The 21,906-nt window shown below is 38.6% G+C and overlaps 1 protein-coding gene across 5 annotated transcripts in view; it reads left to right on the forward strand.

The window, feature by feature from the left end:
- TJP1 (tight junction protein 1) overlaps window positions 1–20,028 on the forward strand; it is a 69,015-nt gene extending 48,987 nt beyond the window's left edge. Inside the window, exons 17-28 of one of the 5 annotated variants that reach the window (XM_058846558.1) lie at window positions 464–674; window positions 1,214–1,314; window positions 2,253–2,606; window positions 3,020–3,271; window positions 4,026–4,925; window positions 5,260–5,354; window positions 5,855–6,079; window positions 11,951–12,126; window positions 12,819–13,260; window positions 14,485–14,702; window positions 14,993–15,136; window positions 18,422–20,028. In XM_058846558.1, coding sequence (XP_058702541.1) covers window positions 464–674; window positions 1,214–1,314; window positions 2,253–2,606; window positions 3,020–3,271; window positions 4,026–4,925; window positions 5,260–5,354; window positions 5,855–6,079; window positions 11,951–12,126; window positions 12,819–13,260; window positions 14,485–14,702; window positions 14,993–15,136; window positions 18,422–18,516 — 3,213 coding nt within the window. In that variant the 3' untranslated portion in view covers window positions 18,517–20,028. The remainder of the gene's footprint in view (window positions 1–463; window positions 675–1,213; window positions 1,315–2,252; window positions 2,607–3,019; window positions 3,272–4,025; window positions 4,926–5,259; window positions 5,355–5,854; window positions 6,080–11,950; window positions 12,127–12,818; window positions 13,261–14,484; window positions 14,703–14,992; window positions 15,137–18,421) is intronic. The other 4 variants (XM_058846559.1, XM_058846561.1, XM_058846562.1 and 1 more) reach the window with 4 other exon arrangements.
- Window positions 20,029–21,906: the final 1,878 nt, after the last annotated feature.

Below are 21,906 nucleotides of genomic sequence, written 5' to 3' on the forward strand. Positions count from 1 at the left end.
CAAAGTCAGTATGCTTCATGCTGTGTGCCTGATTGCATTGAATGAAAGCTGGCCAAGTTCTGCATTCACAGTGTTGGGGTTTTTTGGTAAAAAGGAAGATAAAAGTGTGTAATGTCTTGTGTTTCAGTTTTTGGTTTTTTCCTATTTACAGAATGCTGACAGGAAACTGCTTATTTTTATTTCAGCATCTGCTTACTTTGAGGAAATTTTTCAAAAATAGAATTAAATATAAAAAATCCTAGAGTTATACAGTGGTCCTACAGTTCAAAATGTATATGCCTATTTAGGCTGGTATTGGAATTGGTTTGGTTTTTATTAAAATAGGAGAGGGATTTATGTCAATACTTTGAAACAATGAATTCTGTAAAAGTAATGCAAAATCAGTTTGTGAAGTATGTTTGAAAATTTTCATGTAGGACACAAATAATTCACTTTCTTGCCTCTATCCTTTTTGTCACTACAGGACAAACATGCTTTATTAGATGTCACTCCCAATGCAGTGGACCGTCTGAATTATGCCCAGTGGTATCCAATTGTAGTGTTCCTAAATCCTGATTCTAAGCAGGGAGTAAAGACCATGAGAATGAGGTTGTGCCCAGAATCACGAAAAAGTGCCAGGAAGCTGTATGAAAGAGCTCACAAGCTCCGCAAAAATAATCACCATCTCTTCACAAGTAAGTAATTAGACAGACTGGATTAGACTTTCTGACAGAGAAGGGGAGGCAAGATGAGAAAAGCTTCTACCTCCAGAATTTTCTGCAAATGGAGCAGGTCAAGCAGTGATGGACTTGTTCAGGCTTCCCCATTCAATAACCAGTAGTTAATTGGTGTGTGCATCATTTGCACATGACTGCACAAATGTGAAGCAATCTGAAACATCAAAATGACATTTCTAATAGGTCTTGTGGCTTTGCAGGATCATCAGCCAAAATCAAAACTTGAATAAATAGGAAAATGATGTAACTTTATTGTTTTAGTCTGGCTAAACTCAAGCCTCTCTTTATTCTAAGCTACTGTTAATTTAGCATTTCCTGTGCTAATTTCCACGTCCGAAACCACATCAGGCCTTAAGGTTGCTTGGATACTAATGTTTACATTACTATTTAAATCTCATAGTTTTAACCTACCAGTTTATATTGCTTTTATTACTCATGGTATAAATCCTTGTAGTTCTGCAGAAATCATAAGTCAAACTAATCTGCTGTACTTCTAGCTACCATTAACTTGAATTCAATGAATGAAGGATGGTATGGAGCTCTTAAGGAAGCAATTCAGCAACAGCAGAACCAGCTAGTGTGGGTTTCAGAAGGAAAGGTAAGAAATAATGTTTGGGGGGAAATGGCAAAACAATGCTCATGAGAGGTTTTCTGTGAAGATCTAAAGCAGTAATGCTTCCTGGCTGTGGGAGCTGCCTAAAGCTGATTTCTCTCTACATTAATGCACTTACTCTGTTAATGAGAGCTGTACATTTGTCCTTATGCATGTAGCAGTGTAGTAAGGGAGCATTTCCTCACTGGCATTGTTAACTGGAGGATATATTAATGCTGTCAAGATTTTGCAGGGATTGGATGGGTTTTTGTCAAAGAACATCTGGGAATTTCACTGCATGGGTACTCGGGGCTAGGATTGCCTGATGATGGAATGAGTTTTTCATTATTATAAAATCAAGTGGCATATTCATGTTCTTTCTGAGAACAGTTGTGAGAAAACACATGTGAAACCACAAGTTAGTATTCTACGTTCCCCACTAAAACTCCACTTACCTTCTTGAGCTGCATGTTACTCTATGCACATTAGATCCATCCTCTTGAAGAACTATTATCAAGTCTCGTGCCAACTAAAAGTAAGCAAATGATGAATCACCTATCGCTATGGGTTTCTTAATTAGATCTGGATTAGACCCTAGCTCCTTATATGTACCTGCAAAGTGATGATTCCGAAAGCATAATACCGCTTTAAAGTGCAGCTCTGTATTTTTGCAAGCACTTTGATCTCTGTGGACACTGCACTGTCCCCTGCTCCCTTACACTGACAGTCATCTGGTCCCTTAGTAAAATGATTCAAAGAGCTAGGCTGCAGATAAGTCTTTTAGGACTAAGCTTAACATATTCAGTGGTGGAAACCAGATTTCTTGTCCCCTGTGATGATAATAATACTGAATTTGATAAAACTCCCACATTCTACATTGCAAGAGAAGGGTGTTCTTGAAAAGGTATTTCAATAAATGTGTACCCTAATTTTGTTTGCCACAGGCAGATGGTGCTACAAGTGATGATCTTGATTTACACGATGACCGCCTTTCTTACCTCTCCGCTCCCGGCAGTGAGTATTCCATGTACAGCACAGACAGCAGACACACGTCTGACTATGAAGACACAGACACAGAAGGGGGTGCTTACACTGATCAAGAACTGGATGAAACTCTGAATGATGAGGTTGGGACTCCTCCTGAATCTGCTATTACACGCTCCTCTGAACCCGTTCGAGAGGATTCTTCTGGAATGCATCATGAGACTCAGACTTACCCTGCTTATGCATCTCAAGCTCAGCCACAGCCAAATCTCAGAATAGACTCTTCAGGATTTAAACCAACTACTACTCAGCCGGTAAGAAAGTCATTTTATACACTGACCACTGTACACTGACTTCAGGTTGCAAGTTCTCTTGAATAAGAAATGTCCATTTATATTCTGCTTACCAGTGTTGTGTGTGCATACAAGAATCTGTCAGCAGCAACAGTACATTACAGTGAATTGGAGAATCACCTTGCCCTGCCTGTTTTAGTGACTCATTGACAGGAGGGGGATTGAAGTACCATTCTACTTTGATTAAATGTTTTGCTTTTATAATCCTCAACCTAATGAGTTTCTGGAAGTGCTAGTGCATGATACTATCAGTACATTTCATTCTACATCTAGCTGCATTGGTCAGAGCATCACTTAAATTATTTTAATATAAATCAAAAAGTCATACATTGATTCAATAGCAGTATATTTAAAATATTTTAAACACTTCACAGAAAGCAGAAGCCTCACCTGCAGTCCCTTACCTTTCCCCGTCGCCTGAATCAAACCCTGCAACCTCATCAGCCTCTGCAGTAAATGCTAATGTAAACCTAAGTAATGTCAGACTGGAGGAGCCTACTGCTGCTCCTTACAACTCTTACCAACCACAAGCGGGCCCCTTAAGAGCACCGAGTACTGAGGGAGCTCATGTAGTGCTAAGAGACCAAGAGCCATCATCCTTATCGCCGCATATAGATCCAGCAAAGGTACCTGTGCCACATTGTTGTGCTGATTTCCTGCTATACATCAAGCTAGCATATGATCTTTGTTTTGCCCTTATTTGAAGAATTCCTTCTAATTTTTTGTTCGTCTAAGAGAATCATGCAGGTTACAAAAACCAGTTCATCTGAATTGCTGAGCATCATTTAATGTTTTGTGTGCATGGCTTCAAACTCTGTCCTTTTCACTTCTCAAACACCTGACCTTTTAAAAAAGGCTGCATTCTGTATTTTGATTTTACTTTACATGTGACTTCCTTAGACTGTCAACGTTCTCCTGTTAATGAGGCCTCGACAAAAATCTTATTTCCCTAAAATTTAAATCGTGCCATATCGTTGATCATGAGGTTGAGCACTATTTGTTGAGTGACTTTATATACTACTTCAGCAATGCTAGAACTATCCTAGTGTATTTATATATTTCACTTCCACTCTTTCCACATTCTGAAAAAAAGCGTGCTTTTTTTTCCCCTGACCACCAAAACCCAGACATGAAGCTATTACCTTGGTCTTTCTCTTTAATCTACTCTTCTAATCTAGGCTTCTTAAAAACATGACTAAAAGGGATATCTTGAATCATCAAGTTCAGCTTCCTCTGGTTGCAAACCATCTGCATCAAATTACTCTGCTTTTAAACAAAATTAAAGCTAATATTTAAAACTTGTGTTTGTTTCAAATACTACCTTTCAACTGCAGCTGAAGTTACTCTTCATTTTAGCTGAGAAGTGTCTCTCTCTAACAGGTGTACCGGAAGGATCCATACATTAATGAAGAAGCATCCAGACAAAGCTATGTCTTAAAACAGCCAGCAATTAATCACCCAGTACAGAGACAGGAAAGAGACCCAAATCTGATCTATGAATCCCAGGCTCAATATGCAGAAAAACAACCGAGTAGGGATTATGAACAGTCAACATACAGGTATGACTCTACAAACTATGTAGATCAATTTTCTCGTGCTTATGACCCTCGCCTACATTATGATGACCGTGTGCCTCCCTATGAGGATCACTGGACATATTATGAGGACAAGCAGCCCTATAACCAAACAAGAACAGCTTATGAAAACCAGCCTCCTAGGGATCTCGATTCCAGACAAAATCTAGAAGAGAGCACAGAACGCAGCTATTACCCAGCACAACCTCGTTTTGAGGAGCCCCCTGCAATGAGCTACGACAGCAGACCTCGCTACGAGCATGCACCCAAAAACTTCAGCTTGCCACAAGTGCGATACGAGGATCAACACACGGTTGGCTACGACACCCACGGTCGATACAAACCAGAAGCTCAGCCATACCAGTCAGCCATATCTCGGTCTCCTGAACCCAAGCAGTACTTTGATCCACACATAAGAGGCTATGAACAAGGACCTCCTCAAGCTTATAATGCTAAAGCTGGACAGTATGAGCCTTCTCATAGCACTTCAGGTGTTTCTCTTCCTCCTCCCCCTTCATCACAAACCAAACCAGAAGTTTTGCCTTCCAACAGTAAACCACTGCCTACACCACCATCCCTAGCTGAGGAAGAGGAAGATCCAGCCATGAAACCACAGTCTGTGCGAAGTAGGGTTAAGATATTTGAAAGGAGAAGATCCCCATCTTTGGAAAAAATGAAGGATACAAGTGATACATCAGCTGTCAAGGTAAGTCATTTGAGTATTTTAGTTCCTGCTTTTTTGCTAATGAAACTGCACTGCAAGAAGTAAAATATTGTTTCAGAAACAAAGCTTCACTGCTTGTGAAATATTGCCTTTTAACAACCTAAATGGGGTATGTTTTAAAAGCAGAACCTGAGCACTTCTTGTGAAAACACTGCCAGGGGTCTTGCTATGCTGGAAACTCCTCTAATTCTTCTTTTGCTAGTAGTTGTTTTTTCTTTTGGAGGAAGGGAAGGTACTCTTAGTTTTCTTAATCGTAAAGTGCTTTATCTTTCTAAATGTTAGAATTTAAGCGAATATGCTGTGTTTTTCTTTACAGCCTCCAGAACTAGCACCTAAGCCTGCACTCACAAGTGTGAGTGGTCCAAAACCAACTACTCAAAGCCAGTATGAGCACGAGAAAACAACCTACAGGTAGATGCACAACTGATAAAATTTAGTTTTCATGATGAGTTTAGAATATTCAAAAACACATCTTAGTGCTTCAAATTGGAAACTGCAGAGGAGTCAGAGTATGTCAGTATGGTTTGTGTATCAATAGTAAAGCAGGGCATGAAATCAGTTCTCATGGGTGTGACTGCTGGGAGGTGGGGGAAAAATACTCAGTTTCTTCCTCAAAAATGCTGAGAAATCATTGTATCTCTGTTCTACTTTCTTCTATCTTTAATTGAGCTAATTAGAAAGCAAAACAAAAGGGAAAAGGTAAGATATAAGGGAAATAAGGATTTTCTTTCCTTATGGTATGTCACAACTTCTAATTTCCATGCAATATAGGTAGAAAGGCAAGGTATGCAATTATAAGAATTACGTATTCATTGCTTTATTACTAGCTAGGTTAAAAAATAGAATTGTAATTTGGGCATTTACGCTGGTTCAACTGGGCAAGGCAACTGTATATTATTCTTCTTGGTTAGGGCCCCAGAACCACAGAGACCTCAAGTGAAGCCACCTGAAGATATTGTGCGTTCCAATCATTATGATCCTGAGGAAGATGAGGAGTACTACCGGAAGCAGCTCTCCTACTTCGATCGCAGGAGTTTTGAAAATAAGCCATCGGCGCAGGTTCCTGCCAGCCATCATTCTGAGCCCACCAAACCAATACATTCACAGAATCAGCTGAATTTCAGCAATTATTCTAAGTAAGTTTGGGTTCTTTGTTTTTTTAAATTTGAAAAAGGAGGGGGGCATCTGGGACTAAAACTGAAATTCTGCCCGTGTTCAGTGGAGTCAGGGACTTGTGGTACTGAAATGAAATTTTGTATTCATGAAGTCCTGAGTTTCTGTTTAGGTGTAGCATTACTTTAAAAACACATACCTCTATAACTCCTAATTTTGGTAAATAAATCACTTTTGCAGGTATCAGGACCTTCAACATGTTACTTTTACTTACTGCTTAACTAGCATACAATCCTAGAATTGTTTAGGTTGGAAAAGACCACTAAGATCAAGTCCAACCATAATCTAGCACTGCCAAGGCCTACAACTTATGTCAGTCCCTAAGTGCCACATCTACACATCTTTTCACCTCCAGGGATGGTGACTCCACGACTTCCCTGGGCAGCCTGTTTCAATGTCTGATAGCCCCTTCAGTGAAGAAATATTTCCCAATATCTGACCTAAACTCCTCCAGCACAATTTGAGGTCACTTCCTCTTGTCCTGTCCCACCTGGCTATGATCTTCTTTTAGTGAGCTGTGGACTGATAATGTTTCTCCTGAGCCTCCTCCAGGCTGAGCTCCCCAAGCTCCCTCAGCTGCACCTCACATGATTTGTGCTCCAGACCCTTCCCCAGCCCTGTTTCCCTTTTCTGGACCTGCTCAATGTCCTTCTTGCTGCCAGGGGCCCAGAACTGGACACAGCACTCAAGGTGTGGCCTCAGCAGTGGCCAGCACAGAGGGATGGTCACTGCATGGATCCTGCTGGACACACCATGGCTGGTCCAGGCCAGGTGCCTTTGGCCTCCTTGGCCACCTGGGCACACCTGGCTCATGTTCAGCTGCTGTTGAGCAGCACCCCCAGGGCCTTTTGCAGCTTTCCAGCCCCTCTGCCCCAGCCTGTGGCACTGCAGGGGTTGGTGTGAGCCAAGGGCAGGACCCAGCCCTGGGCCTTGCTGAACCTCACACAGTTGGCCTCAGCCACTGATCCAGCCTGTCCAGACCCCTCTGCAGAGCTTTCCTACCCTCCAGCAAATCAACACTCCTTAATTTGGAATCACCTGTGAACTTATCAGGGGGGTGCTCTCAATCCCCTCATCAAGATCATTGATTGTGGTCTGTTTATTATCATAAGCAGGACATAATAAAGCATTTTCTTAGTCTAGTAGTAGTGCTTACGCATCCTTCAAAACAAAGGTTTTGATTTATTCCAGTTCTGAATGCATTTGCTCTTGTGCATGTTAGCCATGTTTGACATTAGGAAACTGAGCCTTTAGGGAATATTGCTGAGGCCAGAATTTAATCTGTTGATGGAAACATCTGTTTCCTGTATAGTTTTGTTTCCTTGAATTGGAACATTTTGATACAGAAATTGTGTGAAAGCTCATACAGAGATTTTGCTCAGGTAAAGAGCTGGCTATTTTGCAGGATAGTTTCACAAACTTTTTTAATACTATCCACAGTTTAAATTTGTTTTGAAACAACAAGTTTTGTTTTGAAATAACAAGATATTTGTAGCTGTTACTGTGAAAAGCCACCTTGGCTTGCTGCATGCAGCCTGAAAATTGGGTGGTTTTGAGGGCTTTGGTTGTATTCCTGCTTGAAACATGGACTATTCAGGTCAAGCTGAAAATATGGCAGCCTTAATGTAAATGAGATCTTTAGAATGAAATAATAAAAAAACTATCTGTAGTTTTACAATGTTGAGCGTATGTGCAAGGTATCTTCCATGTACTTGATACACCATGTTCCAGTGCTTGTCTTAAAGGATTTGAGCTGGGACTTGGGAATCCAGTTATTATTTGTTTGGTCATTGTGATCTTCCACTGTCTGTCTTTGTGACCTGAGAATGTTGGAATGCTCCAAAAAGCTTGATAGGTTTTAAAGGTTTCACTTTTTTTCTCCCTAATGATGTGTATATTGGGTGTCTGTAACCAGTCCTGATTCTCAGGCAAGGATGCTTCATATCCTTCCTTTTCACTTGCCCAGTGTCTTCTGGTGGAAAGATTAGAGCTTAGCTGTTCTGCTCTCTGGGCATCATAGGCACAGACCTAAGAAAGCTGTCCTGACTGGCCTCATAGCAGTAATTTTCTCAATTCCACTCTCACATAAAAAACCCAGTGTTACCCACAGATGATCCATTTTGGTGTTGCCATTGAAAATGCAAGTCATGCATTGGGAGAAGTGTTGTGAGCGTTCATCAAGTAATTGTGAGGATTGTAAAATTTTTCAGGTGGAGAGTGTCAAAAGCTTTCATTGTACATTTGTTATTCTTCAGTGTTGTCATGGTGAAAAGCATGAGAGACAAACACAACCTCTGAATTTTTGGTGCAGAACAGCTCATGGTTGAGAGAGATTCTTCCATATTTCTACCTACTGCTTCTGTCTGCAGTGTCCATTGTATTCTTTGGCTGCTCAGTTGTGGTTTTGTTTTGATCATGAGTTAGTGTATAACTTCAGGGCTTGTATGTATGGGAAGGTGACCTCTTACTGCCACAGAGGAGTAAGATAATACTGGTTTTAAGGCTGACAATTTCATGTATCATGTGGGACAAACATGTGTTGTGTTTTTGCTTTGTGAAAGAATGTAACCCTTAACAGGAAGGGCCAGACATGGGAAAGAAAATTTACCCAGCGTAGTCCAGTGCAAATAGACAAATACTAAAATATTAATGTAAGTGGAAAGAGATAAACAAGAATGCTGCTCAGTTGGACAGTACTGCCTCTAGTACACTGCAGTGTCCTTGTGTGGAAACACAAACCCATTGCTATCTTGAGAAAGCGTTCATGTTTAGGACTTTCCTTTAACCAGCTTCCACGTTGTTCCTGTTACTTGCTCAGTATTAATCTTTTTTCCCAGTGAATTTATATGGTAATTGCTATTCTGTGAATAACTCTTCTAAAAATAAACAGGACTAAATTTGGATTATACAGGAACTGTTGATTATGCAATCTCTTTCTTCTGAATAATCCATATAATGTATTCTGGGTACAGAGGACAGATTTTATTTATTCATGAGCAATAGCTACAACTTTCTTGATGTTAAATATTAATGTGAAACATCAAATTACGTAAAGTTCTTTGCCACTGAGTAAAGATGGTGACAATCCATATTTTTCCCACTACAAATTATTTTACTGTTCTATTTTGTTGGGGGTTTATTTTCATAAATTAAGAAATTTATGCCATTGCTAAAGCTGCTTTGTAGGGATAATGCCACATCTGCATGTTGCAGTTGTCAGGAACTGCAGAATAAGGGATAGTTTCTCTTGCTGTGAGAAAATAGTAGAACCTGTAAATGGGTGTGTTTCAGTGGATCTAGTTGAAGCAATTTGAGGCAGATATCCCCATGGCTGAGACTAGTGGATTTGTTGCTGCTTGGATCAATGGCGTTACCTGCTTTAGCTGCTTGACATGCTGCAGAGTCAGGTAACTTTGTGGATGTCTGTTCTGAGCAGGGTTAAGAGTGCTCACAGAAGCAGCTGCAGCCTCAGCTGGGGAGGCAGTGAGGAGCAGCATCCAGACTCCTGAGTGTCATAGCTGGAGTCTATGGAGCACCAGCAAAGCAGTTGCTGTTGCACCCATAGGCTTATAACCTGGGTCCCACTGGTTCATTCTAGGGGTTTATTTCTGCTTCCTTTCAAATTAAAGTAGTAAATTTGTAATGAAGGTGAAGTGGGAGATGGGTTAGAAAGCAGCCTATCTATAATTAGGGAAATTTTGATTTAGGAGCTGCAAGGGATCACTTTGGCTGCATACAGGTTCTGAGAAGTGAGGATGGGATTGTGTCTGACACTTGGTCAGGAGCCTGTGACAGAATGTGCTTCATACTAAACACAACTTTGTGTTCTCCTCCCTTCATCAAAAGGTGTACTACCCTTCCCCATTTGTTTGTCCCCTGGGACGCTGATATGCACTTCTGATCAGTGTGGAGTGTGTTGGGCTTTTTCTGTGGGCTTTTGCAGGGCTGCCCTCCCCTGGTTGCTGTCTCCCTCTGGGAAGCAGTGATTTCAGGTGGGCACTTTCTTGAGAGAGCAGCTGTTACCCACCTGTAGTAAAGGCAACAGGGAGTGAGCATGCAGTAATGGCTCCTGTTGCTGGATAAATGGCTTTAGATAAAATCAGTGGGAATGGAAGCTTTGAGATAGATCTAAAATAATCTCTTCTTTGCAACTCTGGTTTTAGAGGTATGTTCATACAAATGCTGTTTAGATCACTGATCCTCTCATTCATGTGATGATCAAGCAGACTTTCAAAAGTTTCCAGCCTTTTTATAGTTTCATAGCATACTCCTCTAAAGTGCCAAGATGGTTGGTGTCTAGAATTGTTGCCTGTTAAGTATTTGTGACCATAAGAAAGTGAAGGAATGAGGGAAAGCTGTCCTCATGTACAAGTACATGTATTTTCTTGCTACATGTAAGCAAGGTAAGTGTTAAAAATCTAGGGAAGTCATCAGTATACTTATGGTTCTCTGTCTCTCCTAGTATTTGGAAACAGTTCTAAGATGTCCTTTTAGATACTGTTGAACACAACCAGAAACATTTTATGGTGTGGGCTCTCTACTGTGTGAGCTGATAGTGCTGGAGAAACAGTTGCTGTGAAAATACCCTGCGTACATGATCTGCAGTACAGTACAAAGCTACTGTCATTCTGTCAGTGTTACGACTGAAGAAGTTGTTTCAAACTGGACTATGTGAGAGGTTGTTCATTTCTTTCAATGTATTGAATAATTTTGTTTGTTCAGATTGTAACAAATGGCTTAGTGTAATCTCATTCTTACTTTTAATACCTGCCAATACAATATCTTGACTACCTTCTAATTCACTGACCAAATCTCATACTGAATATAGTATGTGATGATTGTAAACATGCATATGGTAAAGGTTTTATCAGAAATATCTCTGTGAATAGTGTCTCTGTTTCAACAACCTTGTCATATGACAGCTGCTAGGACTAACATAAAAAGTGTGAAGAAATAATATGCTCAAGATAGAATGACTATTTTCTTTCATTCTTCTATTGCTGTTTGCTTTGCCATCACCTAGATTTCTTGGCTCTTACACTAGCTATGACTACTTGAAAAGGAACATCAAGTGGTAAGACTGTTGTTGATGTGAGGATGTTTTCAGGTGTCCTCTCACTGTTACATTTCATCACAGGCATTATGTGCACTTAAAATTTGAAACACACAAATTCTGGAAGTGCAATAAATACTATTGCGGTCCAAAATTACAAAGGTGTTTGTGAAATCAATCATTTTTTGAAGTAAACCTGTGGATAAGCATTTCTAGCATAAGAAAAATGCTTTGAAAATAAGATTTTTAAAGTTACATACACTATGCACATAAAGCTAGTGAAGCTTAAGCTGATTACATTTCTAATTAAGATGGCATTGTTCAAATACTAGGTGTATTTAAAGAAGTTATACTAGAATCCATTGTCCTTTTGGCTAATTATGCTTTTCAAAAAAAAAAAACCTAAAAAGAAGTGGGTTTACTTTTTTTTCACAAGACCCATGAAATTAGAGAACACTCTTTCATTGAAATTACTCCAAATGAAGTTTAAAAATTAATAAAATTAATAGGCAATTATGCAAATACACCTGAAATGTCATCTGCCTTTTGTTTGCCTTGGTTTGTGTTACTAATCTTCTAAGGGTCAATGTTGTCTGAATCTCTTGTGCTTATCAATAAATGTTTTTATACTTGAGACAGGCTATTCAAGAAAATAATGTTTTGATGTTTATAGGAAGAGATGGAAATCAGGTGATCATAGAAGACAAAAAATATCAGTGAATGCAGGAGCTGTGAGATAACCAAACCGTCAAATGTTTGTTTTTTAATTCTATTTCAACAGGGGGAAACCAACTGATACTGAATCACTGGATAGACCTGTTGGTGAAAAACGCTATGAGCCAATCCCTCAAGTTACAACTCCTCCTCCTGCTCCTTCAGTCCAGTACACACAGCCACAGTCAATTAACAGTCCTGTCCTGTCTCTCCCAGCACACCACAAGCCTGCACTTTCTGAAGGTGAGCAGTTACAAAGCTGACCTTTGTGGGAACAGCTATTGCGTGTCAGGTGCTAATGGGGTTGCTTCAGCACATCTACATGGGTGACTATGTTGTTCTCTAACTGAAATGTGGAATAATTATTGTTGAAAATAGTTTTTTTTGTAGTGAGATTGAATTTTATGAAATTATTTTGTGATTCTCTCTGAAACCAGGTAGCTTCCAGGTATTAGTAATACCTGTAACTGTCGCGCTTGTCTCAGCAAAGATGAAGTAAAACTCCCTGTGCTTTGGACCAGAATTCTTCTGACATGAGTAATAGTTGTAGGCTTCTACAAACAAAAGAAAAAGTTGTTTTCACTTTCACATTGAGGGGATTACGCAGTTCAGTTGAATTTTCTGGTTTGTTCAGCTACACAGTGATATTTCAGTACTGCTTTTCTGGAGGTTTGATCATGATATAAATTAGTCTAACCTTTTCATTGAAAGGTCATACCATTGTCTCTAACATTTATAATGAAATGTTAGATAACTTGCCCATATGTACAAAATGCAGTAAGAGGAGAGATGATCTAAGAGAGCTAAGCTGAACCTGTATATATTTTATACTGATGATTAAGAATTGACTAAAATGTGTTCATGTGCCTCGGTGTACGTGACCAGACATTTTTGGTGGTTACTGACAAGTTTGGGTATTTTCATTTTCATTGCAGTTAACTCTGTGTCTGATCCTCCTCCACCTCAGAACAAGTCAGCAATTTTCAGATCCTCTAGAGAGGACACTGTGCAGTCCACTTTTTACCCTCAGAAAAGCTTCCCTGACAAAGGCCCTGTTAATGGAACTGAGCAGATTCAGAAAACAGTCACTCCTTCCTACAACCGCTTCTCAACCAAACCTTACACGAGTGCTGCACGGCCCTTTGAGCGCAAGTTTGAAAGTCCGAAATTCAACCACAATCTCTTGCCAAATGAAGCTCAGCATAAACCAGAGTTGCCATCAAAATCTTCAAATTCTCCTCAACCAATTTTGAAAGCACACAGCTCATCGCAGCCTCCTGACTTTGAGAGTGGAACGGACACCTATGCTGTACAGGTCGACAAGCCTAAATATCAACCAAATAACGTTAATGCTGTGCCTAAAGCCATTCCTGTAAGGTAAGCTGCAGCTCCTTCCCTTTCCACGTGTACATCTACAGGTCATCTGAAAATGAAAAATAAAGTTGTTCTTAAATTCTCCTTTGAATTTCTGTTGGTATTATAGTTGAATATACTACTGTTTGCAGTAGTTACTGTTTTGCATTCTGTTACTAGGAAGTGGCATGGCTTTACTTCCTATTTCTCATACTAAATTTTAAATTTTCTAGTAGATAGTAATAATTTGTCCTCACAATTCTTTCCAGAAGATGGAATTAATTTCTAAAGATAGCTATTGCAGCAAATTGTATTCATTTTGTGCTTAGAGAGACCTCATGGGACCTGTGAATAAGGGATACTTTAAAAATACTTGTTAAAAGAGAAAGTAACTTTTGCAGTTTCATATTGGTATTCTTTACTGCGATGCAAACCAGCAGCTGCTTATTTGCAGCTCATACTTGCATAATATGCTTTAACCTGTAAGAACTATGTCAAGAGTAACAGATACTGTTACAATCTTAAGCTATTTGCTTTTGCAGAACAGTGTTTTATTAATATTTTATTTCAACATAATAATAACACGTGAACCTTAAGACTTAAAATTTTGCTGTTTGTCTTATATGTTCTTAAGCACCTGAAAAGTGTTTTATGCTAGGTAGTTCTGTAGACTGCTACACTTTGGAGTTACTGGCTCTTTGAGTGAAATTCTTTTGAAACTGTTCTGAAAACTTCATCAAGGTACCTTGAAGTTACAAGTTTCTCTTTAGTTATAGCCTGGCAACCTGGAAAAACGTGTGTAATTTTTTTTTCTTGCAAGCTTTGTTTTCCATATATATGTTTGTAAAAGGGCTCACTATCACTTGAATAAGGATTAGTAATTCTTCTGGTAAAAGATTCAGAATGGGGTTTTGGGACAAAAAATAAACTTTCTGTTGCATTCACTTTTATGAAGCTGAATGTGTAGCTGGGGTAAGATCTTCCTGTATAATGCCAGAAGCAGGCAGTTGGAAACACAAGATTCAGGTGGTTTGAATTCTTGCTTTAACTACTTGCTGAATTGTCGACACTGAATGCTTTCAGAGTTGGTGAGAGTTGGTGGGGGGTTTTTTTTTGTTGTGTTGTTTTGTTTTTTGTCGGGGGGTTTCTTTCTTTGTTTTGGGGTTCTTTTAGGGTGGAGCTGGGCTTTTTGCCACAGAGTTTCAGGAGGAAATATTGATAAAACTGCTAGGCTTTCTGTCTTTTCAGCCCTACAGCACTTGAGGATGAGGAGGAGGAAGATGGACACACTGTTGTAGCCACAGCAAGAGGTGTATTTAACAGCAATGGTGGTGTATTGAGCTCCATAGAGACTGGAGTTAGTATTATTATACCACAAGGAGCCATTCCAGAGGGAATAGAGCAAGAAATATATTTCAAAGTCTGCAGAGACAACAGTATACTTCCACCTTTGGATAAAGAGAAAGGTAACAGCTGGAACTGTACACTGTATTTAATACAATTATTTTCTAACATGAACAAAACAGAATATGAAAGTAACCTTGATATGCTCCAATAGTTTTCATTTTGAGATTGTGGTGTGTCCTACTGAAAAGCCAATTGAGTGAGAAACGCTCTTGTGCCTTTCTATACTGAGAGGTCTAAACGTTTGTATTTTTCTCTAAATTGAGTTACTGAGTAGCTCTGCAGTGTAATTGTGTAATACTTTGAATGTGTTTCATGAAAAGTAACAGATTTTTCATTCTCTTAACTCTAGGTGAAACACTTCTTAGCCCCTTGGTAATGTGTGGGCCTCATGGACTAAAATTCCTGAAGCCAGTGGAGCTGCGCCTGCCACACTGTGCGTCTATGACCCCTGATGGTTGGTCTTTTGCTCTAAAATCCTCCGATTCCTCGTCGGGTATGCTGTCCTCCCTCTGTCCTTTTGGGGCTTTTGGGTGCTATCGTATAATTTAAGTTATTTTGGCTAAAGGTGATGCTGTGTAATATAAAAACTCAATCATTGTATTTGTGTCAAACTCTCCCATTTCACTTTCATTACAAATGTCTTTCTTACATTTACTCATGGTGCAAATTCATAGCTAGAACCATGATAGCAGAAAAAGAGTAATATCTCTAGTCTATTAAATATTACCGTATTTTTCTATTCTGTCTTCTTTCTTGAGGACTGCTACAGCTGAATACACTTGAAATGATAGTCGCACTAAAATTGAGAGGAAATGAATATGTACCTCTGATTGGCCTTTGTAACATAACTGGTGTTTGTCTGTTGCTTAATTAACCATATAGGACTCTGGCAAATCTTAACAATCTGCATGCTCATAAATCATGATTTAACGCTTGTTAACTGTTTCCATGTGTGCAAGTTGATGCTAACAATTGGGTCATTTAAGAAAACTATAGTGTTCAGTAAAAGCATTTACAATTTATTCTAATGTAGCTGGTTTTTCCAAAAGACTTTTCTTGCTTGCTCCTACCTATCTCTCCTCTACTGCCTTTATCCAGAAGTCTCTGGTTGATAGTAAAAGTTGCAACTAGGTTGCAATTTTATTTACCTGTTCATTTTTACCTCACTGTGGCTTTCTGGGATGAGGGAGAGAATGTATTGGCTGAAATTGTCAGCGAGGAGCCTAATTGAGAATTCTGGGCAAGTTTCAAGCAATTTCATGAAACGGCTGTGAGGTTACAGAGATTTAAAAAGGAACGTTTGCACATCTGGGGAAAAAGTCTTAAGGTTTTATTCAGCTACTTTCAAAATTTATGGTGGAAGATTCAAGCCATTAATGTGCACATGTGATCTGAGTACTGAGTGAAAAATGTATTTCTGTATACAGCATTTAAGCCACCATGTATGCATATCTTCTTTCACCAATGTATCTATCACTGTCAACACCAAAGCACTGATGCTTTGAAAAATTAAAGCATCAATCCCCTTCATGGGGAATCAATAATCTAGAGGTATTAATGGCAATAATTTTTAGTTGTTTTTTATAAGCTATTCTATGCATGTGTTGCATGCATCTATTTAACAATGTGTGTATACATGGCAGTGTTAAAACACGGGCTCAGAAACTATAGGGTCCCAAAAGATATGACAACTATGTACAAAACCAACACAGCACTTCCTTTGTAACTAATAGCACCTGTTCATGAACTTACTTGAAGTGAAGGGAGAGGACTCAAATGATCTAAACAATAACTGAAGTTACTGAGACATTTTCCTCCCTTTCCAAAGTGGGATGTGTGTGTGCGCGCATGTGTGGGTGAAAGCAAGAGCGTGTATATTTAAACCCTAACACTTTCTGTACTGTAAATATAACACCACATTCTGTTAATCTGAAATGGGATGTATATCATAACATTGCTCTTTTGAGACAAACTTAAAAATTAGGCAATTCTGTCTTATGATATGTAAGTAGACCATACTGTGTCTTAAATAAATTATTGTTTTCTCTCTTTCTAAATTAGTTGGTTATGGGACTCTGATTCTTGGGGTGGCTTTATTATAACAATTTATACAATTCTGGGGTTTTTCTCTCTTCAGTCGTCTGCTCTACCTCATCTTTTCTCAGTGTATCCATGTTCTGTCCTAAAAGTGACATTCATTTGCACTTACTAACATCTTTTCTGCCACATTTAAGCCTCATACATTGGTATTTTACTCTTCAACCCCTGCAAAAGCTTAACTGATTCTGGTATTAAAGCTGACTGGGAGAAAAAGTTGCCTTTTATGGCCATACTGATTAGAACATAAAAAATACTGAGTGATATCTTTATTTTCCTTTTCAAAGCAGTTGTATGGGAAAATATGGGAAAAACATCCTGTATCTTTACTATGTATTTAGAAGGAAAGGTTGGAAACAAGTCTGCCTGTCTCATGTGCAAGACTAGGACCCGACCGGCTTACAGTTTTGTTCTACTCTTTTAATACATTTGGTCATATGAGTTTGGAATGGAATTTCCTGAATCTGTAAAAGGAAAAATTCTCCAGCATTATTGAGGTTTTTGACTGAAATAAGCAGTCTCAGCTGGTTGCAGTAAATTTGTTTGTTTTCTCTGACTATACACCAGCCACTTCTATTCTTTGTCACTACGTTAGATGTTGCCATCTCTCAGTGCATTGTGTACTTCATTTTGTTTTCATGAGTTCAAGAAAACTACATGGAATTTGTATCATTCTCACTTAATACTGAGGTGTCAGATGTTTGCTCAGGTGTGTGACTGGGTTCTTTATCTTGTTACCCCTTTCTCCTCAAGGCAGATTTATTTGGCCAAGCTATTTAATGTCATTTATCTGAAAGACTTAAGAGAACTTCAGTGCATTTTTCACTTGCTACCATAGTGGGATGATCACACCTTTTGTGTAGTGGCAACACTTGGTAGTTATTTTAGGTGGGTAAGTGAAGAATACTGTCTACACTTAAGAGACAATTGACTGTGCAGAGGGAATGTAACCTTTGATCTGGTGAGACAGCAGCTGATGACATTCTGTTGTAACAGATTGTTACCCAGAACCTTTGACCATGAGTAGATAAGATTTGTTGTAAGGATTTTTATGTACCAGTTAACTGGAATACCTTTTAGTATTTCAGGCTTTTAAACACATATACTGGATGTAGCTGCAAAATGACTACAATCCTGTCTACAATTATTTTCATCATAGAAAATAAAACTACCAATGTGTCATAGCGCTTAGTTACAACATGACTTCTGATTTGCCTCATCTATGCTCAGAACTGTTCCAAGACACTTCAAATGCATCTTACCCACATTAGCTTCTAAAATTTTTAATTTTTTTTTTTTTTTTTGGTCAATGGCAGTTTAGGAAGGAGCCGGTGACCACCTGATTCACTGTTAACAAGTCTCAAATGGGAAGCACTATGTTGGTGCTGTAGAGTAGTGTGAGTTATATTTACCAGTTCCTGAGTGCCACAGCATCTGTTTTGAATAACTGACCTATCCTGTGTTATATGAAAATGAAGGGGTATTTTTTTATTAATAACATGCAAACTGCAGGGTTTTTTAAACCATCAAACAAAACAGCAACAAAGAAAAGAAAAAAAAAACCAACAAAAGAGGTGTAGCTTCAAAACTTAAAAGCTCCTGTCCAAAAGCTTGGTTGTTTCAAGATGTACACTGTGTGACAGCAGATACTAAACACCAGCATTGTGTTTTCCTCCCACAGGTGACCCCAAAACCTGGCAGAACAAGTCTCTTCCTGGGGATCCAAACTATCTTGTTGGAGCAAACTGTGTCTCAGTCCTAATTGACCACTTCTAAATATTAAGTTAGCTGACTGAGTAAATAATATGAAACTGAGATGGACCTTACATATAAACTGAAACACTCTATCAAGTATTAACTGTTCTATAAGTGATAATGGATCTTAGTGTTTAAGCATCTTGCTTTAACTAACAATGAATTAGCAAGTACATTCTTTGAACCATGGTCACAATACATGCCACAAGCAGGGAGTGTACAGGGGGAACAAGGGTTTTGCAGGTCCTGTATGCTTTGGTTTGGTTGTTCTTGTGTGTTGGGTTGGGTTTTTTTGTTTTGTTTTTGGGTTTTTTTGTTCATTTGTTTTTTGGGGTTTTTTTTGTTTTTGTTTTTTTCTGTTAAATGACACTACTAGTATTTTGCTGTTATCTGAAAGTACCAATGAAACTATACACAGAGGAACTAACTTGGTTTCATACTTCAGTGTCGAAAACGCAGATTTTGGCCTGCATTTTTGCGACTGTGTGTTTTTAACTCACAAGACTACCTTTTGGTCTCTGGTTTTTAAATTACTTTTGGTGTACATGTCCAGTGAAATGGCAGTCAGCTTGGGGTAGCACAGTTCAGGTGTTTTCCTCTGCTGGGAGGTAATGCAAACACATCTACTTGCTGTATATGGAAACATTGTCCTGAGAACAAGAGGGAGGGGGAAAAGCATGTGGGATGACTATGGTTCAGATGCCTCTGTGGATTTGTAAATTAACCACATTATTACAGACCTATTAACCAGCAGGGATGCCTTACCCTCATGTTTTTAATAGTCTTAGCTCTCATAGTTCTCTGTATTAAGTTTGTATGGCTTTTGTGCTTACTTAGATATTATTATATCATGAGAGACTGGGGGGGGGGGGGAACAACAACAAAAAATTGTGAGTTTGGTTTTGAGAACGAGCATTGTTTGTGTTCATCAGCCAGAAGAGAACCAGAAGAAAATGATGGTATGTTTTCTGCTATGCATTTGAAAATTTATAGATGTTATAGACCGCTTGTATATAATGCGTGCATACCACTTTTGTTTTTGGTTTGTAAATTAACTTTTATAAGCTTTACCTTTTTATATATATAAATATATATAAAAACAAACGAAGTTTCTTAAGGATATCTTTGTATTCTCATACCTTTTGAGCCTTGAACTTTGACATCTGCAGCAATAAAGCAGCATTTCTACAATATACGAACGAGGACATTTTTTAAAAATGCACAAAGTTGTTACCTTTTAAAGTGCTGCATTTAAAGAATATAACTCGGAATTCTCTACTTTGATTAAATTCTTGAAAAGTATCCCTACTGTAATTTGTCATAAGGATGCTGTACTATGTGCCCTGAAATGTATTTTTTTACTAATAGACAATTTATTACGGCACAATGGCACTACTACTGTTTAGATAATATACCACTGCATTCTGTTAATGAGTTATTAGCTATTCAGGTGTGGCTGATTTTTTTTCTCTGCAGTTATTAAAATTACACGTTTCTAAATATACAGAATAAAACTGTTTTTAAAATAATAAAGATGATTGTAGTATCTTATTGTTTCTGAAATGCATTTATGTGTACATAACACAATTTTGATTTTATTTTTTCTATGTAAGTAGAGAGCTGGAACTGCCATACATGTTCATACGTGTAGCAGAACTCCATTGTGTGGAGTCAGTTGGAGCTGTGTACAGCAGGGCTTCTGAAATGATGAGCTCCAGTGTGGATCCATTGGAATTACTCAGTACAAGAGTAGGAATGGTAGACTTCCCTCTTGGCTCATGACGTTAGGCTAGTTTACCTGGGACACCTAATCTTCCAAAATCCTTGGTAGTGTTCTAGCATGTAGATGTACACACAGTATAGCTCTACTATTTTAAAGTTATTCTTACAGAATCCCATTACCTGCTTGGAATATTCCATGGCTGACTAGTATTATCCTATCAGGGAAAATAAGTTCTTAAAGATAATTTTTTTTTTAATGCTGGGAAACAGTGTGTAACCTTAATGTTTCCTTTCTGTACTTCTACTTACAAGTAAGCTTTGTTTCTCAGGCATGACTTAGCCCAGAAGATGCACTTACTATTGTTACAATTCCTCCTCATGCCTTATCTCACTCACCAGCAGAGCATGAAACACTGAAAAGTCCTTGGCTTAGGGTAAGCACTACTTGTGAAAACGAAAACGTCAGTGTTACCAGCAGTGATGTAATGAAGTTCAAAGCACAGCACAGTACTATCTGCTAAGGAGAAAATAAGGAGATCTATCCCACCAAAACCAGGACCCTGTGAAGCACTGCAAAAGGAGTCAGTCAGTCACACTTGAGGCACCCTGGTATTGCACTGCATGGACTGTTTACAGTTTGTGTCGTGGGCATCTGGAGTCCAGCATGCTTTAAGATTTAACTGTCCTGTGTTGATTTTACTGAAGTGATCCAGAAAACATCTCTCTGCTCTTCTGTTTTTAAAGAGTGTAGGGTTATGTCTTTCTATCAAAACAACAAAAAAAAATTAACAGCTTTTGCTCTGTTGTCATTTCATAAGTGAGATGAGAAACTGATCCTGTTCAAAAATGTGGCAACTCTCTACTGTAAAACAGCCTGTTGGAGAAATTGTCTTTTGCTGTCTCTCTGTAGGAATGTTTGTCAAAGTGCCTAATGTGAGCCAAGTGCATGCCTTCTTTCTCGTTAAATCCCATTATTTTAGGTTAAAACATGACTAGTGAGAATAACTAGGCTAAAATAACAAATTTATTTTAAATTAATAGTGGTTTTGAAATCTTTATCCTTGCAAGTGGTTGCATTCCTTATATGTTTTATATAGGCTAGGCTCTGCAGGAGGTAAGTTCACCTGTAACACTGTAATATTGTTTCTATTTACTGTTTAATGTGAAGTTCAAAAACTGGATCTCTTAATTCTTCCTGTTTGTCTCAGAGGTGTCGTGGTCAGCTTCGGCCCTACAAATTATGCAGAAGTGTTAAAAATGTAAATCTCAAGTCTTGTGTTCATTTTTAATAAGGACCTTCAGTGCTGGAAACAGGCAGGGGATACAGAATTGCTGTTTCTATCTGATTCAGGATTTTTATAAAGATATTTTTTATTATTATTTTTTCAAGAAAATTAGCAATACATATTCAGTGATACATACACAAATACACAAATAGTTACATTTGTAAATGTAATCCATTCCTACAAGCCTGGGTTAGGTGAAGCAAATCAGCAATGGTGGGGTATGGCTGAAGATTCTCTGCTGCAATGTAACCTGGAGCAGGTGGTGGAAATTAAAGCCATACAGCTTGGAGAATGGATTTGGTAAGCATATTTGAAAAATATGTTCTTAGTATCTAAGTCACTTGAGGAAGGCAGTGTATGGACTTCTCTGGCTACTGGCTCCATCCACTGGCAATATCAAATG

This window comes from Poecile atricapillus, chromosome 11, assembly GCF_030490865.1.
Source record: "Poecile atricapillus isolate bPoeAtr1 chromosome 11, bPoeAtr1.hap1, whole genome shotgun sequence".
In the NCBI taxonomy this organism is placed as follows: domain Eukaryota; kingdom Metazoa; phylum Chordata; class Aves; order Passeriformes; family Paridae; genus Poecile; species Poecile atricapillus.